The sequence below is a fragment of the Ricinus communis genome, chromosome 3 (genome assembly GCF_019578655.1).
Source record: "Ricinus communis isolate WT05 ecotype wild-type chromosome 3, ASM1957865v1, whole genome shotgun sequence".
Classification (NCBI taxonomy): Eukaryota; Viridiplantae; Streptophyta; class Magnoliopsida; order Malpighiales; family Euphorbiaceae; genus Ricinus; species Ricinus communis.
The window spans coordinates 32,002,334-32,025,666 of record NC_063258.1 but is presented as its reverse complement, the minus strand read 5'-3'; the positions used below and the strand labels follow the sequence as shown (position 1 = coordinate 32,025,666).

General features: G+C 34.7%; 4 protein-coding genes, 1 long non-coding RNA gene and 1 other non-coding gene across 6 annotated transcripts; 2 read left to right on the top strand and 4 right to left on the bottom strand.

The window, feature by feature from the left end:
- Positions 1-31: 31 nt before the first annotated feature.
- Positions 32-104, bottom strand: TRNAR-CCG. Its single transcript has one exon. It is a non-coding gene; the product is annotated as a tRNA-Arg (tRNA).
- Positions 105-972: 868 nt separating this feature from the next.
- LOC8278618 (probable clathrin assembly protein At4g32285) lies at positions 973-3,771 on the top strand. Its single transcript, XM_002515459.4, has 2 exons — positions 973-1,406; positions 1,495-3,771. Exon 2 carries the CDS (start codon positions 1,528-1,530, stop codon positions 3,514-3,516), a length of 1,989 nt encoding a protein of 662 aa, XP_002515505.2. The 5' UTR covers positions 973-1,406; positions 1,495-1,527; the 3' UTR covers positions 3,517-3,771.
- A 2,700-nt stretch (positions 3,772-6,471) lies between these two features.
- On the bottom strand, positions 6,472-8,306 carry LOC8259444 (glycosyltransferase BC10). The gene is made up of 2 exons (XM_015716975.3): positions 7,625-8,306; positions 6,472-7,549 (listed from the first exon to the last, which is right to left on the bottom strand). The coding sequence occupies exons 1-2, from the start codon at positions 8,194-8,196 to the stop codon at positions 7,021-7,023; spliced, it is 1,101 nt and encodes a 366-aa protein (XP_015572461.2). The 5' UTR covers positions 8,197-8,306; the 3' UTR covers positions 6,472-7,020.
- An 818-nt stretch (positions 8,307-9,124) lies between these two features.
- Positions 9,125-9,969, bottom strand: LOC125369453. The gene is made up of 2 exons (XR_007215111.1): positions 9,866-9,969; positions 9,125-9,660 (listed from the first exon to the last, which is right to left on the bottom strand). It is a non-coding gene; the product is annotated as an uncharacterized LOC125369453 (long non-coding RNA).
- Positions 9,970-10,215: 246 nt separating this feature from the next.
- Positions 10,216-13,434, top strand: LOC8259446. Its single transcript, XM_002515462.4, has 4 exons — positions 10,216-11,233; positions 11,347-11,461; positions 11,770-11,884; positions 12,207-13,434. The coding sequence occupies exons 1-4, from the start codon at positions 11,133-11,135 to the stop codon at positions 13,055-13,057; spliced, it is 1,182 nt and encodes a 393-aa protein (XP_002515508.2). The 5' UTR covers positions 10,216-11,132; the 3' UTR covers positions 13,058-13,434.
- A 1,041-nt stretch (positions 13,435-14,475) lies between these two features.
- Positions 14,476-17,811, bottom strand: LOC8259447. The gene is made up of 3 exons (XM_002515463.4): positions 16,993-17,811; positions 16,743-16,898; positions 14,476-15,986 (listed from the first exon to the last, which is right to left on the bottom strand). The coding sequence occupies exons 1-3, from the start codon at positions 17,368-17,370 to the stop codon at positions 14,718-14,720; spliced, it is 1,803 nt and encodes a 600-aa protein (XP_002515509.2). The 5' UTR covers positions 17,371-17,811; the 3' UTR covers positions 14,476-14,717.
- Positions 17,812-23,333: the final 5,522 nt, after the last annotated feature.

Here is a 23,333-nt window from a genome sequence, read left to right as displayed (position 1 = left end):
TTATAACAAAATGACCCAAAAAAAAAAAACGCGATCACGGTGGGACTCGAACCCACAATCTCCCGCTCCGGAGGCGAGCGCCTTATCCATTAGGCCACGCGATCCATTTGGATGCTATAATTAACGCGCTTTATTGATCAATAACAATATCTTAAAGTATCAATTGAAATAAATAAATTATAGTTCAGTTATATAGTAAGCTTTTGCTAGCTGACAAGACAAAAATTAAGACTATGTTGCCTAATCTCGTACACTATTACATTATGTGTTCAATGTTTTAATAGATTTGCAATAATTTTTATCAATAATGTGGATATTGACATATTAAGTTTTATCATTAGTTAATGCAACCATTGATGTTGTAGTTTGGTTTATCTATATCTCATTTTTTACTTTGATATTCATTTCTTTTTTGTGTACATCTGATTTGTCCACTGAGAATTACTACTTTTCTAAAAAAAATTGAGTACAACAATAATAAATTAAAAATGAAAATCAGCTTAATGCATAATTATATTTTTAGATTGTACTGATTTAACTTTTAATACTTTTTCAGTTATTTTCTGTTTAAACAGTGATATATTTATTTATGTAATGTATATTTTATATTTTGATTAGTTTTAAGGTAGAAAATTAAAAAAGAATTAGAAAAGAAAATACTAAAAAACAAATAAATTGATGAATTCGGCAGACCGATGAATATAATTCATTGACCATGTATGTATGTAATTAATTATACTCCAAAGCAAAGAAAGGTGAAATGGTAGTTAAAAGAAGTACTTCCCCTGTTTGACTTGCAGAGATGGATTAATCTGAATCACAATCTGTAGATCCTTCCTTCCCACAAAAAATTATCCATTTTGTTTTGGCCCGCTGTCCTCAATGCTACCTGGCTGGGTGGGACCATAGCCACCCGCCACCGACTAGACCACCATAAAATCCAAACTGTAAAAATACAACATCACTCCTGCACCATACGCGTCCTACGCTGATTAAAATATTCCCGCACGCATATTACCGAAACCACGCCTCCTCTTTCTCTCCGCATTTTTTAATCTTCTTTCGGACAATAGGAGGAACGCATCCCCCCGACACTTCCGGTAATATAGCTGTCTTCCTTGCTATTTCCAGATCTCTGATTCCCATCCACGGCTGTGATTCCTCCACGTGTCTTCCGGACCTTATTCACTATTTAAATTCCTTTTCTTTTCTCTCCCAATTTCGTTTCGTTTCCTTTCCTTTCTTGCTCAGAGAGAATCTAGAGAAAGGGAGAAAAAAAATAAAATAAAAATAACAGCGCCAGTCGCCGTTTTTTGCATCTTTACTTGTGCGTTGTCACCAGATCCGACGTGGTTTAGTCTAAACCGGAAACTTCTCTTACCGGATCTATTTTAGCAGCAATAGCGGTAAGTAGGGTTCAATTAAATGTTAATTGAAACTGTAAGCTAACCTATTTACTTGATTAGAACTGAATTTCATAAAATTCATCTACAGCGAAGTTGACTTTGGTTCAATCCAACGGTCAAGATGGCACCGAGCACAATCAGGAAGGCGATCGGCACCGTTAAGGATCAAACCAGCATCGGAATAGCGAAAGTGGCAAGCAACATGGCACCAGAGCTAGAAGTTGCAATAGTAAAAGCGACAAGCCACGACGATGATCCTGCAAACGAGAAGTACATAAGAGAGATCTTAAACTTAACATCCTGTTCACGTGGATATATACACGCCTGTGTTGCAGCAGTTTCGAAGCGTCTTGGGAAGACAAGAGACTGGATTGTAGCGCTGAAAGCGTTAATGCTTGTTCATAGGTTGTTAAATGAAGCGGATCCGCTGTTTCAGGAAGAGATCTTATACGCTACAAGGAGAGGGACGAGGGTACTGAACATGTCTGATTTTAGAGATGAAGCGCATTCCAGTTCCTGGGATCATTCGGCTTTTGTTAGAACTTATGCTATGTATTTGGATCAGAGACTTGAATTGATTTTATTTGACCGTAAAGGAAAAGTAGGCGGCGGCGGCAGTAGTCACGGCGGTGGTGGCAGTGCGCATGGGTATGAAATTGAAAGATATGGAGGAGGTAGCAGAGGTGATTTTAGGTCACCGCCCCCTAGATCTTATGAGTATAATGATTATGGAGATTATAGAGGCGGTGATCAAGGATATGGAGGTAATTATGGAATGACAAGAAGGTCTAGGTCGTTTGGCGACATGAGCGAAGCCGTCCCAAAAGAGGATAGAAAAGCAGTGACGCCATTGAGGGAAATGAAAGTTGAGAGGATATTTGGAAAAATGGCACATTTGCAAAGGTTGCTGGATAGGTTCTTGGCATGTCGGCCAACGGGGTTAGCTAAGAACAGTAGGATGGTTTTGATTGCGCTTTATCCTGTTGTGAAAGAGAGTTTTCAGTTGTATGCTGACATATGTGAGGTTTTGGCTGTTTTGCTTGATAAATTCTTTGATATGGAGTATCCTGATTGCGGTAAGGCTTTTGATGCTTATGCTAGTGCTGCCAAACAGATTGATGAGTTAATTATGTTTTATAATTGGTGCAAGGATACTGGTGTGTCTAGATCATCCGAGTATCCGGATGTGCAGAAAATTACCAGTAAATTGTTGGAGACTTTAGAGGAGTTTGTGAGGGATAGAGCTAAACGGCCTAAGAGTCCGGAGAGGAAAGAATTAGAGCCTCCTCCTGTTGCTCAGGAGGAAGAGCCTGTACCTGATATGAATGAGATTAAAGCATTGCCTCCTCCAGAGGATTATACTCCTCCTCCACCTGCTGAGCCGGAGCCGCCTAAGCCTCCACAACCACAGGTTACTGGTGATTTGGTGAATTTGAGAGATGATGCTGTCTCTGCTGATGATCAAGGGAATAGGTTTGCTTTGGCTTTGTTTGCTGGACCACCTGCTAATAATGGAAATGGATCCTGGGAAGCTTTCCCATCTAATGGAGACCCTCAAGTGACCTCCGCTTGGCAGACCCCAGCTGCGGAGCCAGGCAAGGCAGATTGGGAATTGGCATTGGTCGAGTCAGCTAGCAATTTATCGAAGCAAAAGGCAGCTTTGGGTGGTGGGTTGGATCCATTGTTGTTAAATGGAATGTATGATCAAGGAATGGTGAGGCAACATGTTAGCACTGCACAACTGAGTGGAGGTAGTGCTAGCAGTGTGGCATTGCCAGCAGCAGGGAAGAGCGCAGCTCCTGTTTTGGCTCTCCCGGCTCCAGATGGAACAGTTGAAACAGTTAATCAGGATCCGTTTGCTGCTTCATTGAGTATTCCACCTCCTTCATATGTGCAGATGGCTGATATGGAGAAGAAACAACAGTTGCTTGTGCAGGAGCAGGTAGTATGGCAGCAGTATGCCAAGGATGGAATGCAAGGTCAAACTAGTTTGGCCAAGATCAATGGCACTGGATACTATAATGCAGGGCCTATGCCAATGACGCCTTATGGAACGCCACCACTCAATGGAATGGGGCCAATGCCCGGGTATTACTACACTCCTTACTGATTTTTATTCTGTTTACTTATAGATGGCTTCTTTTGCTCATGTTATGTTTATCTCTTTAGTTTTTTTTTTTTTTCTTTTTAATCCTTCTTCAAGGATGTGATATCCTGCAATTTGTGCACAAAATGGGATTGATAGGGAAAGGGAGAGACTGGAGTTGATAAACTAATGATTGTGGGTAATTTTGATGTTTGGAAGACCTGTAATTCATAATTTGGCATCTCTTTGTGCTTTGTAATATTAGCAATTTCTTTGGCATCTTTGTGTTTGACCTTTTCCTTTTCTTTGTTGAGAAACACAAAGCTTAATTAGAATGAGCAAAAGTTTAACTAGAAATCTTGATCAGATCGATTCTGTAAAACACTGGAACTTGGCTGTTACTTGTGGCATCACAAATTAAAAATAAAGTATTTGGTATGAAGTTCTCTCAGTACCCTTTGGTTGCGCCTTCATGAATTCTTTTGTGAATGAGAATAAAATGCAGTAGGTAAGCTTCTCAAATACCAAATCAAGTCCCTTTCTTAGCTTCGAAGTTGTTTTGGGAAGAGGAACATCCCCCATATAGGTTAAAGTGGACATATTTTTCTCTCCTTTGGTTGTTCTTCGTTTGATATATGCTAAAAACACTTATTTACTTAACCTGAAAACTTAATGACATCTTAACTTTTTATTTGGATCGTAATAAGGAGCTAGCTATATATTAACAGCACTTTGGTATTACAGGACAGGTGTATCTGAATACAGACAGTGATTATAGGTGCAAATTCTCTTAATTCTATGAGGAGTGATAAGAAGGTGCTGAGCACTCTTCTAATTCTATTCTAGTTTTCCTGTGGATGTTTAAGCATATATGATTTATCTAGTTTTAACAGATACGTCTTTAGTAGGCTATTAAGTTTTGGGACTATCTTTGCTACGAGTCCTTGTGTCTTGTTGAATTTGAACCCAAATTTGGACATACATGTTATCCTTGGATTTCTTCTCCCAAAAAATTAATTGGGCGATGAAGACTAAAGTGGATGTGTTGTTTTAAATTGACATCCGAATTTTCTTATTTAGAAACTAAGGATGACAAACTTTAGGAAAATGATCATTTGCAATGTGCTTCAGGTAGTTGTCTCATCATAAATAGAATATGCCAGTGTCATTAATTAATTAACACTGGGAGTATTTATCAATGAAAATTTAAGTGGGGCTGATTAAAAGCTGGCTATTTCAAAATGATACTACTACATGTGATTTACTTTTTCCGACTATGGACGTCATATAATATGAAATCACATATATTCTTATTTTTCTTTTCTGGCATGATAATGGTTAACCCGAATCAAATAGCATGGTTATCTGAAGAACAGGGGACTCTTGTCAATGTACTGCTAGAAACTTCTCAGGATCTGTTTAGAGTTGAGGGAAGGAACCAAAGAATCCATAACTACTGACATTACATTTGTAAAGGGACGGCATTGGATTCCATGTATTCTTTAAGCTTTTTGTTTGTTAATTATGTATTGTACCTAAAATTTCTTATTCCTTAGTCATCAAGCACCCTAGAACTGGGTGGGTGGGTGGGTGGCATGGCATGGATCCATGACTTGGTTGGAAATTGATGGGCCAGATCAACGCTAACATAATAATTGGTAGGGCATGGATCCCATGAAAAGAACTTCATTGTCTTCTTTATTGGTATGCAATGCGTTTGTCGGAAACTACTTTCTATAGAACTATGCCTAGAAAGATTCCGCATACAGCCATCTCAGAGGAGCTTCAGCAGGAAATGGAATGGCCCACTTTCCTTTCTTTTTCATTTGATTTAATATGGAGAGTACTAAACCTACACCATTGGTTATGCGGTCTTTGTTTTTCCCTTTTTCTTTTCTTTTCTTTTCTTTTAGCTTCTCTTTTGTTTTTTTGTTTGAGAAATACTCCTCTAAACAATGAACCTTTCATTTAGAAAGAAGGCGTCTAATTGGACAAGCTTTTGCTGGACGATGGAGCTTAGATTGTCAATATCAATCTTGTCGTTAATGGCAACAAACAGGGGAAACTGGCATCCAAAGTATACGGCAGAATTGTTTGTGCATACTCTCATCTAGGGAAAACATGGTTAATTAGGTTAGATCAAATTGCATAAGTTAGATCTTAGATCACCTAACCCGTCTGTCAACCTTTGACTTGAGATGTGAAGCTGTGGGTCCTGTTCTGTGCTCCATCCGACATCCATAAACTTAGTTTTTTCTCTTCTTTTTGTCCTTTGGGCACCCTTATTCCATAGTATTAGTAGCTTCTTTTTTGGGAAATTAAAATAAAATAAACGCACACACATTGGACTCTTTTTTAACTTGTTGGTAGGCCCAAGTGAATATGTTATCATGTTTTAGTTGGGCCCAGACTTATAGGGCTGTCTTTATAGACACATTATCGTGGCTAAGAAACCCAACTGAAACATAAGATGGCCTAAAGTTGTCCAGTTGGCATTTGTTCAGAACTTTTGATTCAATTGCAAAGTCTCATTCAGCCGAAGAAAGAAAATCACAAGCTGTTGAGGGTTCTGGTATGAACCACGTTATAATAATAACTTTTTGACATTTTACCTATAAGGTATTAGATGGCCTACCGTCTTTCTCATTCTCCCAAAAGCCATAACCATGTCTATGTCTTGGAAAGTTAGATTACTCCTGCCAATCCTGAATTCAAACGGTAAAGCTATCGTGACACCTGCTAAGTTGCAGAACTGAAACTCTTATAAAATATAAACAGAATAAAACCATATTTAGAAGCAAATAAAATTGATCAATTGACTAACCTCATTTTAGGTAATTATCCTAAAGCGAAGAACTAAATAAGATCTAAAGCAGAAACACCAAAAACAACGTATAAAATTACATTTAAAAAAAAAAACTAATTGGAAATTTTTGTAATAACAGTTAATATCTTTTACTAGTAAATAAGGAATTATTATTTATTTCCAATTTAGTCAAACGGATTCTTTTAAACTTAAAATCAAACCGAACATGCTTCAAAACATAATTTTGATTTCTAAAAGAAATAAACTGAATCTACAAAAGTTTAAAATTTTTTGTTTTTGCTCTCTAGGCCAACCCAGGACACTTAACACCTAACACGTACGTGCTGTCTTTCAGTAACAGATGTCTGCTGTATAGAACAAGGTAAATACAGTAGACGTCACAGTTTGATGAATCTGCTCTCTGTTTGCCATTCTTTTTTCATGTATTTTCACTTCCACCAATCTTGATTTTTTCTTGTCGTGTTTTCATTTCTTACATATTATTTCATAAAATTTAGAAAAAGGAAAAATTAAACACTTCAACTCATTCTGTATATTCCTCAAAAAAAAAAAAAAAAAAAACGGAGATTATTCTTTTTTCCTCCCAGGTTCCTCTTTGTTCTTTTCCCTTTTTTTCTTATACATTTGCACAAACCCCTATGATTTATACATTTGCCACTTGAAACCGTTATAATTTACAACACTGCCATTTACCATTTATCCTAATCTTTTAAGATTATCTCCTTAGCTAAATTTAACAACGGCTCGATTGATTCAGGAGAGAATTTCCTCGCAAACAACAACGGATCATTTTGTCGCGTCACAGGCAAATCTGAGCCGTTGATTCCGTCGTAGCCATACCTAGGCCTACTTCTCCTTATGGTCGTGATCAACTCTGGTCCCACTTCACTCGCTTCGTACATACGAGGGTGACCGTCATATCTACCTGTCCAATTCACGTGCGTCAGGGAAGCAGACACGGTGCCACGTGGGTCCTTCATGTGGATAAGGGTAGGAAAGTAATTTTCTTCTGGATAGCACGAGTGCCTCACCACGCACGTTCGATTAAACTTTGCCCAAATCCTCTGTTCATTGACGACAAGCCTCGCATGCTTACGTGTCAACACCCAAAACTGCGACCCTATTCGGAACTCTTCCAGCTTCACCTCCGGCAACATCGCATCTGGTCCACGCGCCGCCCACCTTTCGTACATCCATTCCTCATTTTTCAATATCTCGATAAAGCTTTTCCTGGAGTGAATTAAGGTATTGTAAGTGAAGTTAAAAGAATGTAAAGGTATACAAGAAGGAGAAAGAAGGGCAAACATGGCATTGGCAGGGTCATGCAAAAGCGCGTGGGCGAGTAAACGACGCGCCGCTGAGATGAGAGTGGGGGAATAGCGTTGAGAGGGTTGTGAAGGGATAACACGGTTGAAGAACACACCAGAAAACGGCGGGTCGTAGTCGTGACTTGGGTCTGCATGGATATAGATGTTAAACAATTGTTTTGGGGTATGGTCAAAGTATAGTTCCCAAAGTGGAGCGAAGTGAAGTGGAGTTGTAGTGAGAAACAAGAAGGCTATTTTCTTCGGAAGCAAAGGTCTTGGATTTACTCTGGATGCTGATCTGAGAAGTGATTGGTCATCTTGTGGTGGTGGTGGTGGCGAAGGTGGCTTTTTTGATGCAAGCGAAATTATGGTTTGAATGATGAGTTTTTGGCGGTGGTGGGTGGTGGATTGAGTTTTCTGTAATAGAACTGTAACTGGGCTTTCAAGAGAACGACGATTCCTGATGGTGGCTGTTGGGGTGGTGTTGATTATGGTGATGGTGTTAGTGATGACAATGGCTAAAGGCAGGCAAAGGAGTAAAGTACAGAAAAGCGGAGTTGGAGAAAGCATGTTTCTTTTCTTTATTTTGTTTTGTCCGAACGAGAAAAATGAGTGATCTTAAAATAGAGAAATAAGGGTTTTTTTTTTATTTATAAAAAAAACAGAGAAAAAGGGGATCTTTAGATTTAGAAATATCCAAGTAAGTAGGATTTGGCCGTGAAAGGGCTTTGACTCTTTTAGGCTTAAATGCTAATACTGTTTAATGACAGGATTATCCAAGAATTAAACATATAAACAGCCAAAGATGTTTTTCTTTTTAGAAATCTCATTTCACATCATTATTACCATATGCGATATTAACTTTGATGTGGAAATTAAATGCGATATTTGTTTAAAGAAAAGTATTAAATACTGTAAAATATAAAAGAAAATAACAAGTCAAACTTACAGTGAGATAAGAATAAAAAATGCCTGTCAACTCTTTGAATACAGTGATTGTTTCGAATAAAATAGGAAAAGGGAAAAAATCTCTCAAAAAGGAAATACAAATATCGAATTAAATACGAGCAATAATACTCTTTCACGTTTCTAATTCTATTAGGTTAAAAGAAAGCACTTCAAATTGTTCTGATCCGTTTATTGATTTTTTTTCATATTTCTTCACAATTATTTTTATTTTAGTGATTTGATTTACATTTTAACTTAATTGCCAAATTAATAATAATTTTTTTAAAATATTTCAATTTTAGTCAATTCCTTTCAAAATTTTCTACTTAATTGCAAAATATAAAATCCAACACTAAATTAGCATTAAATTATTGAACTCACTCACAAATCAAGAGACACCATTTTATTTTATTTGGCTATGGTAATCTTTTTTTTCTTTTTTTTAAATGCGCAGTCCGATAAGTATTAAAGAAGTGAAAAGTTAAAGTATAAGGACTAAAACAAAATAAATAAGCATGAAATAAAGAAAATAATTTCAAAAAGGAACATGGACGGAGAGATTGTAGTTTTGCTAAATCATTTTCCTGCAACTTTTTTACAGTAAAAAGAGAAAGATAAAATGATGCAGTTGGTACCCATCCAAAATAGTGGCAGTAAGCATCAGTATTGCTTCCACTCTACCATCATCCATCACTACACACTACCCACCAAACATCATGCCTCTACTGTGCCCCTCTTTCTATTTAATTGGGCTAATTGCCACTGTACGTTTTTCCCTTTTCTCTTTCTCAGATCATGGCTACCTCCTTTGAGCCCCCTTTTCCCTCCATGTCTTTTTTCTTCCTCATCCCACAGAAATAGGGTCCTCTTTTTCCTTGAACATGAAACCATGTTTGTTCCCATAAGTTTTGATCTGGTCTGTATTCAAGACTGCGAGAGTCCTAATTGGATTATGGTCTTGTTGGAATTTCACTATTACCAAATGATGACAGAGTCAATGGTTTCAGAAATTTTGTTGAAGGACTCGTTGCTTACACTCTCAATGGATAGACGCATGAGCATGAGGACCATCGCTGCAAAAGGTTGCTGGAAAAGAAGAAAACATATAATCAAAGATATAAATTTGCAAGAAGATTCACAAACAAAGCTTTTAAAAGGAAAAAGAAAAAGTTGGTTTCTTAGAAGTAGTATGAATGGGTGTTTCTTCTACAGCTCCCTTTAATAATTTCTTTTCAGTATCCAGAAGCAGAGATAGGTTTGGATCAGAGCAGAGAACTAATGTCATCTTTACCCCCACATGAAATGTAAGCTCAGTATGCTTCAGAAAGTTGTGAATGTGACATATGCTCATATGCTTAAAATAAGGCTCCCTCAAAATGAGTCAAGGCAGAGATCCATACTTATTTCTTTTTACTCTCTCAGGTCCTTTAATTACCAAACCGAATTCGTCATTTTCTTCGTACAAACTTTCTTAATCTACTCAATGAAAGTTTGATTTTTGGGTCAAGCTTTTGAACTGTCACTGTTTCGTTTTCCCTTTTCTTTTTTCTTTTTTTCTTTTTTATTTTCCCGTTGAAAGTCATACTTGACGTGGACACATATAATACCATATATATACCCACAAACGGAAGAAAGCCTTCATCTTTTGCAATTCCATAAAAAAAAAAAAAAAAAAAAAAGGAAAAAGGACTTCATTCTTTTACTACGAACACTCAAACCCAAAACTCAAATTCCATTGAAGATGGAAACTTTAGGACATATTAGGTTTAAAGTCCATCAGGGTAGAGAAAAAAGAGCTAATATGTATAAAATTGACCCAAAGTAGATAGATTAAAAAAGTAAAAAATAACACATTTTGCATGTGGTTTAGGAAGAGGATATAAATGGACGAGCCCACCAAAAAAAAAAAAAAAAAAAAAGAGTTGCATAATCTAGTTTCTGGTGCTGTACGTATTGACAATTCATGAAATGTGGTGGCAGGGAGAAGGGAAAACTGATATATATTTGTCGCTGTCGGTGGTATCTAAGCAGACCCCAACCTCTACTCACTGTAAGGTTCACAAGGCAATGGCAGCTTAAAAGAATACATATATATCAAAGGGGAGAGAGTAAAAAGGATAAAGAACTGCAAAAAGGCCAAAACCATTAAAAAGAAAAGAATTTTAAAAAATAAAAATAAAAGGAGTGGAGGGAGAAAGAAAGGGACTCTTAGGGCTAGGGGAAGCAGGCATGTGGATGAGTGGGGGACACACCAAACTCATCAATTAAAACCCCTCGAAATAATTGAGTTTGTGACAGGAAAGAAAGAAAAAGAAAGCAAACCAAAACAAATGCCCCATCTCTCTCTTCCTGTCCACTTCCCTCTTATATTTTTGGTTGTAGCTGGGTGGGTTATTTCTTGCTTAGCAGTTAGCGGTAGACAGTGTGGTGAGGGAACTTGGTGAAGAGAGTCACAAGCCAGGTAAAAGGGGCAAAAAAGAAAAGCATAAGTTACCCTCTGCTTTTCAAGAAACAGAGGTCTCTGTTTTCTTCTTTCTCTCTCAAAAGAGCTGGTGAAGATGCCTAGACCAGGCCCTAGACCTTATGAATGTGTTAGAAGAGCTTGGCATAGTGATAGACACCAGCCCGTTAGGGGTTCTCTTATTCAAGAAATTTTCAGGTTTCCCCTTTTTCTCTCTTTCTGTTTGTGTATGTTGTATATGACTGTATATATATTAGTATATTCATTCTGCCTGTCGTCACCAATTTCTTTGCTGTGTGTATTGTAATTAGAGTTGTTAATGAGGTTCACAGCCCTGCTACTAAGAAGAACAAGGAGTGGCAAGAGAAACTTCCTGTTGTCGTCTTGAAAGCAGAAGAAATTATGTACTCCAAAGCCAATTCTGAGGTTAGTTCCCTTTGATCCTTCAAATCAGTCAGTCATTCAGTCTCAAATGAAATTTGCTTGCCCTCATTTGGTAATTGTCTACTTCTTACGGAAAGATTGAAATGAACTTATAGTGTCAAGAGGCTGAGTTTGGAGCTCTGTGCCGGTTGGGTCCTAAAAATTCATGAATAAAGATTCAAACTTTATGCATTTTATTCATTTCAGGGTGCTCCAAAAATAAGATTTTTTTTTTTTTTTTTATGGTTTAGTTGATTTAGTTACTCTTGCTTTATAGAGCTTAATGCTTTGACTTTCTAATTCTTGCATAGGCTGAATATATGGACCTTAAAACTCTTTGGGAGAGAGTAAATGATGTTATTAATACAATCGTTCGACGAGACGAGAGTACTGAAACTGGAGATCTTCTTCTACCCTGCATTGAAGGTACTCTACTCCCCTGATGTTCATTTCTGGAGAATGTGTTCTTTGAATTGAACTTTGTACATATGGCAATGGAGACTTTTGATGCTTTGATATTAGCTTGGCTCAATTCTTCAGTGCTTGATTTTCGATAAAAGAAGGTTTTTTTACTTTGAAATGTAGATTCAATGTGTCCAACTGTCTTTTGCCTAGAGGGAAATATCACACGTAGATCCATATGGTTGAGTATATAACGGCAGTTGTGTGTCTAAATAATTCCACTCAGTAGTCTCAGTTTCTCATGATGTCTGTAATCACCCTCTCCTTTTGTTTTAATACTGCTCAGCTGCTCTTAATTTGGGATGCACTCCGAGAAGAACCTCAAGGAGCCAGCGAAATTGTAATCCTAGGTGCTACCTCACTCCTGGCACTCAAGAACCCAACACTCTCCCTCCCGCCATGCCAACTCATACAACTAGTCTACAGTGCATACCTAACTATTTGGACTTGATAAAACCCGCAATCGTGAATTCAACCCATTTGGGATCTGAATTGCAAAACCTTGTTTGCCAGAATATCAGTGTCACATCTAACAAATTTCTCTTGGCAACTGATAATGGTTGTTTATCTAACTATAACCAATCCTTTCCAATGGAGAATTATCCTATGTCAAGCTTGTACTCAGTTTACCCGTTGTGCTATGGGCTTATCCCTGTTTCTAGCACCTTAGAACCTGGTAAGGTGGGTGTTGAGCAAAATCTGTTCTCCTTCGGTGACGGTGACGATGCTGCTGTTAAGTTCAATCAACCTGATCCCCAGAGTCCATTAAACCAGCATGAAACTGGATGTGATCTATCATTGCGTTTGGGCTCTCTATCTGCTGCTCCTTTGCCAAGTGATAAAAACAGACAGCTCCAGGATTTTGAAGATAATGGTCATGGTTCTTTCCAAGAGGGGATCAAGTTCAAGACTCAGATGCAGCATACAGATGATGAGTTACATTTCGTCACTAGGTTGAATACAGATAACTCATTAGATTCTTGTTCAAGCAAATTGAGTGAACACGCTAGTGTAAATGGGATCATAAAAAAGCGCAAGGCAGATTTTGGTCTCCCTGTGGATGATCAAGCATGCTGTTGGTGGCTAAAGCTTCCGTGCAATGATTTAACTGGCAAAAAGAAAAGTGGAGGTTTATAAACTGACAGATTCTACTTGACTGGCAGAACGCAAATTGCAGGTTTGTTAGACTGATGGATTCTACTTGACTGGCAGAATGGAGAGTGCAGGTTGGTAGACTGACTGGGCTCTTGCTTCTGTTTGTTTCTTCAAACTCCTGACATGCATTAGTAACAAGATGCCTTACTGAAGCATTTTTGGTGATCTATCTGCACTTTGTAGTTTTCCTTGGTAGTGTGAAGTTGCTTGCTGCAATGTTGTAAGAATGTGAGATGTAAATATAGCTGAATGTAAATTAGAAGAAATGATCTTGGAGAAACTAACAGAAGAGGCTTGCTTTTACAATGTGCATAGAATGTTTTTGTGCAACGCAATACTGATTTTGGAAGTTAAACCTAGGCTACCTTCACGCACTATTCTATATTGTAATGGCAGTGGAAGTAAGTTGGGCAGTCTGTCACTGTTTATGTCAAAAGCAGCGTAAGTATTGCACTTAGCACAGCAAAAAGTGAGTTCCTTGTTGCACTTGAGACGGTATATCTGAAGTATGGTACCCATGTGGAAAGGAAAGGGGCAAAGTCCTGCCTTTTCTCTAAATCTTGAACTTAACCATTAGAAGAAATAAATTTGGGTCATTGGATAATGGGGTTGGGTCATTGGCCCCCAATTGTGATTGGTCTGGTTAAGAAGTGGGAAAGAAAATGATTAATAAATAACTGGATAGGGCTTTTTGTTTGTGTTAGTGGGGGACAAGAAGGTGTCTCGTGCCAAATCCTACAATTATCTTGGATTTATGCTTTAGGACTACTATGCTGTGGACCCCTTTTCTATTTGATCTAATTAGGAAGGGGATAAGACTTCTTTCTTTTCTTTTTTGTTTTTGTTTTGGTGTGTAGGAGTGGTGATTAATAATTTGTAGGCATTAGGTGCTTGTCAACTGTCAAGCCATTTGTAGGGTCAGATTCTAAGCTTTTTCTTTATTTCTTTCCTTCTCTCTTCCCCTTAGCCTTAAGTCATAGCTCTGCTCGTGGGCCATTTGTCCATTGCCAGTATTTTCTTGTAATAATTAGGTAAGGTCAAAGAATGTGGATGGAGGAGGTTCATTCTCAATATTTTGAGTAACTATGATTGCCCTAAGTACATGATGGTGCTTGGGGAACCAGCAGCATCTTCAACTTCAAGTGTGGGATTTTTCTTTTTCTTTTTCTTTTTTATATAAAATTCTTGAGGGACAGAGAGAAAAAGTTAATGTAAGAGAGTGAAAGGGAGATGACTGCTCAAGAGCTGCATGAAAAGTTATTGCTGCTGGATTCTATTGAAAGAAAACCTGTATGGCTTGCTTAAATAAACTTTATCTGATTATTATGTATTGTTTTATAGAAAAGCATAGAGACTAAAGGATTTATCAATTAAACAGCAATGAAGGTGTTGCGAATATGTTATCGAGAACGAACTTCTGCAGGAGGCCATTTCTATTCTATAAATTTACACTTAATCCTGAAAGCTCGGTTTATTGAGCTAGGTTGCCTTGAAAAAACATTTCTAGGAGTGAGTACTAAAATACTTTATAGTCTCAAGTTTTGTGAATTAAGCTTTTGCTTTCTATCATTAAACAATCTGTATCGTTGCAGAGTTTGATAATTCAAGATGCAATTTACACATTTCAGCTACACTAGTTAATTCACCCTTCGCTTGAGAAGATGGAGGAAGTAGGAGATGCCACTGAAGAAGAGGAGGAAGAAGAGCAGTAATGGAAATCTATCTGCAGTCTCTGCAAAAGGGAGAATGTTGAGACAGATCCTTTTTTGTCTTGCTCCTCAAGTTCCCTAATTAGTATAGCAGCAAGGAATCTCTTAATGAACTCTTTACAACATTCTTTCCCTTTGCATATTATCTCTTCACTTTCCTCTTCCTCTTTAGCCTCTTCTACTTTTTCCTCTGAATTTACTTCTTTTGCTGCCTTGCCATACATCAATGTCGACTCGTCGAACTTTAAGATGTATGCCTGATTGCATCCCTCGAAAAGCCTCTCGCCTAACGAGTCGATGATGTAGTAAGAATTGGCATCCGCCTTCAACACAAAGAAGTGATCATTCCAACTCACTATGTAGATTCTCTGGTCATATTCTTTGGTGATGCTACTTATCTCTTCCCATATATCATCAAAAGATTTAGCTCCTTGCAAGTTCTCAAACTTTTCAGGACTGAAAATGCCAGTAAAAGACTTATTGCTTAAAATGTTCACAGGCCTAAGCTCAGCTTTTAAGACTGTTTCAAGGTCGAAGTGGTTATCAGGAAAAGACTTCATATATGCATCGTTGTTGCAGAGCTTTCGCCATTCAAAAGAACCTTCTGCTATGAGGCTATCAAATTGAGATGTCGTTGGCATGAAGTCTTGGTTTGATTGTAACCAATGTGCAATAACTGCAACTACTGTAGCACAGGCACTCTCTCCAGCTGCCTTTTCGCTTCTCTGATCAAAGGAGGCAAAGAACACATTGGTCTTAAGTTTTGTTTGCCCTTCTCTGCTTGCTAACTCTCTAATCTCCCAGGAACCCCAGTCATGAGAGTTGGAAATTTGACTTTCAAGAAAATTATTGTCTTTATTAGTCTTGTCAGTAGATGGTTCTCTTTTCCTCTTCGACAATGTAAAACCCCACCTTTTCTTCTTCCAGAACTTTACTTTGAGATCAGAGTGCAACTGAGTCTCTGAACTGTCATTCTTACTCGAGGGTAAGGCCTCATTTCCAGGCGAGTCAGCTGAGTTAAGTGGAGCTGACTCAATCCAGTCGGACGAACTCACTGGATTTTCTTTATGGATTTTTTTCATAGGGAGTGTTTGGCTTCTAGCTATTTTAGAGATTGGTTGTTCATAATCTGACACAGCCGAGTTTTGGACGATTCCTAATGAATCAGTTGAAATTCTGACTTGGGCAAAGCTAATGCATACCTATAAGAAAAACCAAGAATAAAAGTCAAATATGTTAATATGTTATTTGAGAGCATATTATTATGACATTGTCAAGAATTTATTTGCTGTAATATAATTATCCGAGTGGTATTGACTACTTCTTTTGTAATATTATATTTAAAAATAAAGAGAAATAATATTATTCGTCAGTCTTTCATACGAATTGGTCATCTAAAGGTTCTTTAATTTAATATTTTCTTGCATTACAATGAAGATTTCATATGAAAAACATTTATAAAAAAAAAACCTTGTTCATCTGGATATTTTTTTTTTCAATTTTGTTAAATAAATAGGATAGTTTCTAACTAAAGTTTTCAAGGCCAAATCATCTGAGTTACTTCCTGCTGAATATAGATAACTAAAGAAGGTGATAAAGAATTTCCTGAACTGGTTTGCAGTACTAAATTAAGAGAAGTTGGTGAATGTTGTTGATGACTAAGGAAAATAAAAACAGTATATATTTAAAAAGAAAAGATACACTAATTTCTTAATTGATTGCAGTAACTGTCCCTGAAACCCAATTGGAAACACAGGGAAGCTCTCTAATGATATCAAGAATTAAGAAGAAAAACTTAGAGAAAAATTGAACGATTTCATTCAGAAAACCATGCATCCAATGACTAGTTAAATTCAAATAAGTATATATATATATATATATATATATATATATAGCAAGAAGATTGCTACTGTATGCACATTGAAAAAGAAAATGGACTTGATAAATTAATTACTTACAGAAAGGGTAGCTTGGACCGCTACTTCATCAATCTTTAAAGAAACTGGTAGCTTTTTCTCTATCTCAGAATCAATCATGGAAGATGCCAATTCTGCTATATTTAAAGATACTGTGCCCATCTCTACCAATTTAGTCTTGGCTTTTGCATCCTCACCCTATATCCCATATAACAATACATCAAACTATATCTCAAATTAATCACGACCGTACAAAATATAGCACACCATATATATCCAAGAATAAACTTACATATAAAATCTTGAAGGATACGTGCCACGAACGAAAACAGTTCTTGTTATCTTCAGAACCCATCAAGAAACTGCACACGTTCTCAAATTCTTCATCCCATTCAATATCGTCTCCATTCTTCAAATACCTGTGACTACTATAATTCTTTTGACACTTATTCAGAAACCCTTTTTGAAATGGAAGGAACAGCATACTCTTGTTATAGTTAGGTCCTTTCCATTTCATTTCAATAACAACCATTCTTTTCTTTTCATGATCATCACCAGTGCCACCGTTATTTACTCCTTCAAGCTTCAACGGTTTCACCTTCACATGTAGCTTCTTTGTTGTCCGCCTGCCGGCTGCCGAAAGCCATGTCGACGACAAATACTTCTTCATGATCTTGTTTTAATTTCTTCTTGATTCTCTTTTTTCTTTTTCTTTTTTTCTTTTTTTTGTTTCCAATTGTGACATAGATAAATTCCCAACTAGCTAAGTACATGTTTATATATTAATGTTTGGAGCGAGATATATATAATAATAATAATAATAATAATAAAGATTTCTTAACAGGGAATGTAACAGCAGAGACTTGTCCTTGATTAGGTTGTTTCTATTTTTATTTTATTTTTCTTTTTTAGTCGCCATGAATGTTCTTTGCCGAGTTTGCTCAAACAAGGAAATAAGTTGCCTCGTCCGTGTTACCGTGTTTAGCCTCCAATTCACAAACTCACGTGATTGATTGATAGTCTTCAGAATGATGTGGCAGCTGATTGTTGGTTATGTAAAACGTTCTAGTCTGCTTGATGAATTGGGGAGGTGACACGTCAACACGGACAGGTAATTTTGGATACAAATCAAACTGCTTGATTCACCCAAAAGAAAAAAAACAATGAAACTGATTGCGCGTGAGTTGTCTTAGCATTGGGTTTGGTCCTGAAAAAAACAAAAATACGACCCGTTTTTGAGATGCCGTGCGTGCTTGCTTATCTGTTTCGCACGTGGGAAACAAATTGGGTGACTACTCACGTGCCAGAATAAGCATCAATTTTGGAAGCTAATTTCTTTGGTGATATGAACCCTTTACATGGGACACATCAGGAATTCTGGTCTTTTCCACGTATTGAAAGGCCAAAAAAAACAATTATAAATCATTTTCTTTCTTTTAATTTCATTTCTTTTTTCTTTTTTTTTTAATATTTATCTAAATTCTTAAATGATTAATTAAAATATTTTATATATTATTATTATTGTTGTTGTATATAAAGTGTGTCCCAATTGAATGAGACTAATCATCCTTTAAATTATGAGATAGTATAAAAATATAAAACGTGCTCTCTGAATTAAATAGTGCATATTCTATTTTTTCCACATTCAAAACCTAAATAGATATTCCTTTTACTTATATAATCCTATTTTGACGCTTTTTTATTATATGATTTTTAGTTGGATTTAAATTAATAATGTTATATTTCGAGAGGACTTTCCATGTCCTATTGACATAAAAATTTGTGACCTTCCCTAATCAATTGATTGGTGACTTCGTACTAAATGGCTCCACATACTCATCAAGTCTCAATTTCTTACAATTAGAATACAGTCCGTGCAAGGGGATTTCTTTTTGGGGCAAATATAAAGATTTACTCTTTGATTTAATTTTTTAATATAAGAAGTCTTATAATTTTTTTAATGATATTTCAGTACTTTGAGTTAATAATTTATGTTTAAATATTACTATAAAATCGGTCTTTATCAAATAAATAATGAAATATAGAGTTGTCTAATATTATTAGATTATTTAAAATTTATTGAAATTAACTAAAATTTTAAAAATAAATTATAAAATTATTTTTTTTTTTATTTTTCTCTCCACTTTATAAAAATTGATATTATTAATTTTAGATGAAAACTAAATTAGTAAAAATTTTAATGATGGTGGAATCGCAACCAATTAACACTAAATGAATAAATTATAATACTAAATTTGAACGTTTTAATTCTTAAAATATTTAAAGTGTAACCAAAAGAATGACATGTGCCAAAAGATTAACAATTTTATACTTTTAAACCGTCAAATTTTATATATATATATATATATTTTTCCTGTGGCCATATATATCTTCTTTGTCTGTGAATGCATTTTCGGCCCATTGATAGCTCAGGCACAGTGGGTTATGACATGAAGGTGGATGTATTTATTGGGCCATGTAACTTGGATCATCTCTGTTTACAAGGTCAAGGATTTGCAACTTGTATTAGGCCTCATGTAAATATCCAAAAAAATTATGATTAATCTTGAGAAAAAATTATAAGCATTTATAGTCTTAATTTAGTTGTAGTGTAAGCATTTATGGTCTTAGTTTAGTTCTATATATATATACTGGTACATATTTCATGATTATTTTATTTATTATATATGTCATTATATAATCCGATTATAATTATATTAGTAAGAAATAAGTTTTATTTTTATTTTTATTTATATTAATATTTTATAAAAATCATGTAATATATTCTCATGAAATTTAAAATTTCCACTCTTTTACTGTTTTATTAATTTATATATATATATATTATTTTATAAAAAATTAAAAATTTTATTATTAATTTGTATTAGCTATAATTATTATTACACTATGTAATTATTTTATATTTAAATAAATCATAAATACCATATTCATTATTAGTATTTAAAGTCACAAAAATATATAGTTAATATTTTTATGAATGTCCATTTGTCATTTTCTCATTAAAAATAGTATGACGTGATTTTGTAAAATTTTACCACATGAAATCCGATAGGAAAATTTGGCCTTATTATATATATATATATATATATATATATATATATATATATATATATAGGTGTTGTATCATTTATAAATTTAAATGAGAAGGTATTGAATAATAAGCAAAATCTTTGAAAGATTTGAATTAAAAAGTCAAAAAAGTAATTAGAGGTCTCAGAATAGTGGTCAATAATCAAGAAGACGGATCAAATTTCAACAATGCCCAAACTTATCATGCTGAATAAAAGGTTATATCAATCTTTTCCCATTTAATATCCACCATTTGCAAATTAAATAATATATATATATATATATATATATATATATATATATATATATTAAGCTTTACCCTTGGTACTAATAATAATAATAAAAAATTTGACCATTTTGGTATATGGTAGTATTGGTGATGAATGATCTTTCTGCCAATTATATCATGTTACACTTTTTTATTACTTAATTAAATATCATTTATTCAATGATTTGGGTGCAATAGTAAAAATAAGAATAAAAATACATAATGTTGATGTAAATTTATTAAGCTCAAAGTCAAATAGATAGAATATTTAATATATTTTGAGGTTTCTTACGATGATATAACACAACATAGAAAGGTCATTTTAATTTCTTGAATTTCTATTATTATTTCCAACCAAATCTCTACTTTTTTTTTTTTTTTGGTTGAATTTTGCTTTGCAAGATTACCTAACTCATTTTTTTATTGTTAGGGGTGATGATTAATTGATTTCTAAGCTTCTGAAAAAGTCATTCGTACATCCGTATGTAATAATAGTATGGATAAAATTTTAAAAATTACTTTATGATAAAATTTTAAAAATATATATTACTCTTTTATATAAAAAATATATATATCCTTCGACTGTAAAACCGTGATAGCACAGTGTTCGAATAATATTATCTAAAGGGAACTATGTTCGAATAGTATTATCTAAAGGGAACTTGGTGTGGACAGATCTTAAATGCACTTAAGAAGTTATTAATGCCAACGTTATTTAGTGGATAAGTAGAATACTATCTTGATTTTGTGTACAATCCATTGACAATGAAACCATACTAACTTAGTGATAATTATCATTCCCTTCCCTTCCCCATCTCCATGCATTATTTTCTCACCAAATCATTTTCTGCACGTGTATACTATCTCTGAAACAATACGTGATTCCATCCATCCTGTAAAAACTATGATCAGACTCATATGTTAATATGTATATGTGTATGTTTAACAATCAAGAGATCTCATTCTCTCTATACACAATATAATTCATTATATATATATATATATATATATAGTGTATAAGAGATTATTTGAGATTATTCAGTATTAATATAATGGTTTTTCCATCCTCCATTGATTGCTATTATAATACACAAACACCATTAGTTTGCCTTATTCATGTTATACATGTATATATATATATGCCATAGCAACGGTGCAAAGTATATGCAATAAATGGTTAAGAATACTATAATGTATAGAAAGAGAAATTAGATTGGAAATATAATTTAAGAAAAGAGGATTGGAACATGCATGCATGATTGAGCAGCCCATGTGAGCAACCCATGAAGTGCTGTCCCTTCGACGTGTGTACGTAAACCAAAGTCGTGTCTCGTCCTAGTGGGATCTTGCAAAAATTTCTATTGGCCATCGTAGCCTAGTATTCTGTTTTGGTTTTCAATTTCAGCCGAATATGGCATTTCCAATTAGCAACTTATGCTACTACTGCCTATTAATAATCTTGAACCACCAAAATGTGATAATGCAGACCAAACTATAGGAGTTTGTATTCAGAATTGTATTCGAATGGTGGCCTGGCAATTAAAACTAGACCAATTTGATACTCAAGGCGGCAAAACTCAAAAGGGATCGATGCATTGGCATGCATGTTGCAGTAGTATTTCCTTTGATCATTAACTACTGGGTGTTGGCTGCCCAACTACAATTACATATATTATATATTACGCAAAAGCACTAATCAGAAAGAAGGCAAATCAATTAAGATGATATCATTTCTTGATCTTTTTTCTAGAATTTTTGTAAGAAGGAGCCCTTTCTCCGGGATTTGAAAATTTAACGAAAGAAGAGGATCTTGTCCAACTATATTCATGTCTAGTATTAGGTTATTATACCAAAATCAGTACTATGATACGGCTCATTAGCTGTATTTAAGGTTTCTATCTGCAACACAAGCATCTAATCTGTCGATTTGTCTAATTACTCTCTGCAACTGCAACTGCAACATTCGTTTGCATTGAGGCCACTCTGATTTTCTCAAAGTCCTACAATTCTGCAACTATTATTTTATTTCAGTTTTAAAGCTTATGATAACCAATTATTATAAGTGATTAGCACAGTTGAGTTCTTAAACACATCTGATTAATTAATCAAATAGAGATTTGAAAATATTAAAATTAATAAACAGATTTGTTATTTTGCATATGGGGAAGCTGACTCCATCTGCCTTTCTGATGCATACCACGTGGCTACAAGTTGCTATTTATTATTGACCTACAACAACTCTTGCTCCTTTGCTCGTGTCTCTTTTGACCTTTTTTACATTGATGTTGCTATTTCAACTTTAGACCGTAGGAGTCATTCGAATTGAAATGCATATAATAATAATACAGTACATGAGCTGGTTTTGGTTGCAAAAGCCTAACAAGCTTTTGACTATTTCCCTCACTTCCCTCCAACTCTGCATTAAATTATCAATGTTTTCAAAATTGGATCCGACTGGCAGTCCACTCTAATTATTTTAAATCACTAAATCTTTATTTCAATTTGATTCAACTGAATAAATTAGACAATATTAATTTCAACTTGCTGGCTCTAATTAACTGATCAATTGAATGTTTGGTTATTTTTATTTTATTTTTTGAAATTTACTAGATATATTATTTTATTAGTTATTTCTCTTATTTTGGACTTTTAAATTTTAAAAAATTATTATTAGTCTATTATATTTATCATTTTATATTGTATAATAAATAAAGATATAATTATAAAATCATACATCAATACAGTACATATATTAAAATATCCTTTTAAATACATAGTACCAAATAAGTACGCCAAAATGACAATCACATCAAAACTCACTGCTTAATTAGTGATTACCCTCTAAATGAGGTTAACCACTGATGTCATCATGTCAAGTTTTCAACTCTTACATTTAAAAAAAAATTATTATTTCTTATTTTGATATGCTCCTTAAAAACCCAAATCAATTAGATATAAAATGGAAATTATGTTTTGCATTGAGATTATGTGATGCAATAATTAGACTTATGACAATTACTAGCATGCTGTCATGACCATCTAAGTTATGTTGTCTTTTTCGTCCCACTACAAAATTCAATTATAATTATATTTTACGTATTATATTATTACTTTTTAGATTTTCTTATTACTATTATATTTATGATAAAATCATAAAAGATTTAGACAATTAAGAGTGGATATTATTATTATTATTGATTGTAAATGACTGGCAATAGCCAATTTAGAGTGCCTGGCGTCAAGGGGATCAGATTTCATGGGGAACGTTGAGAATT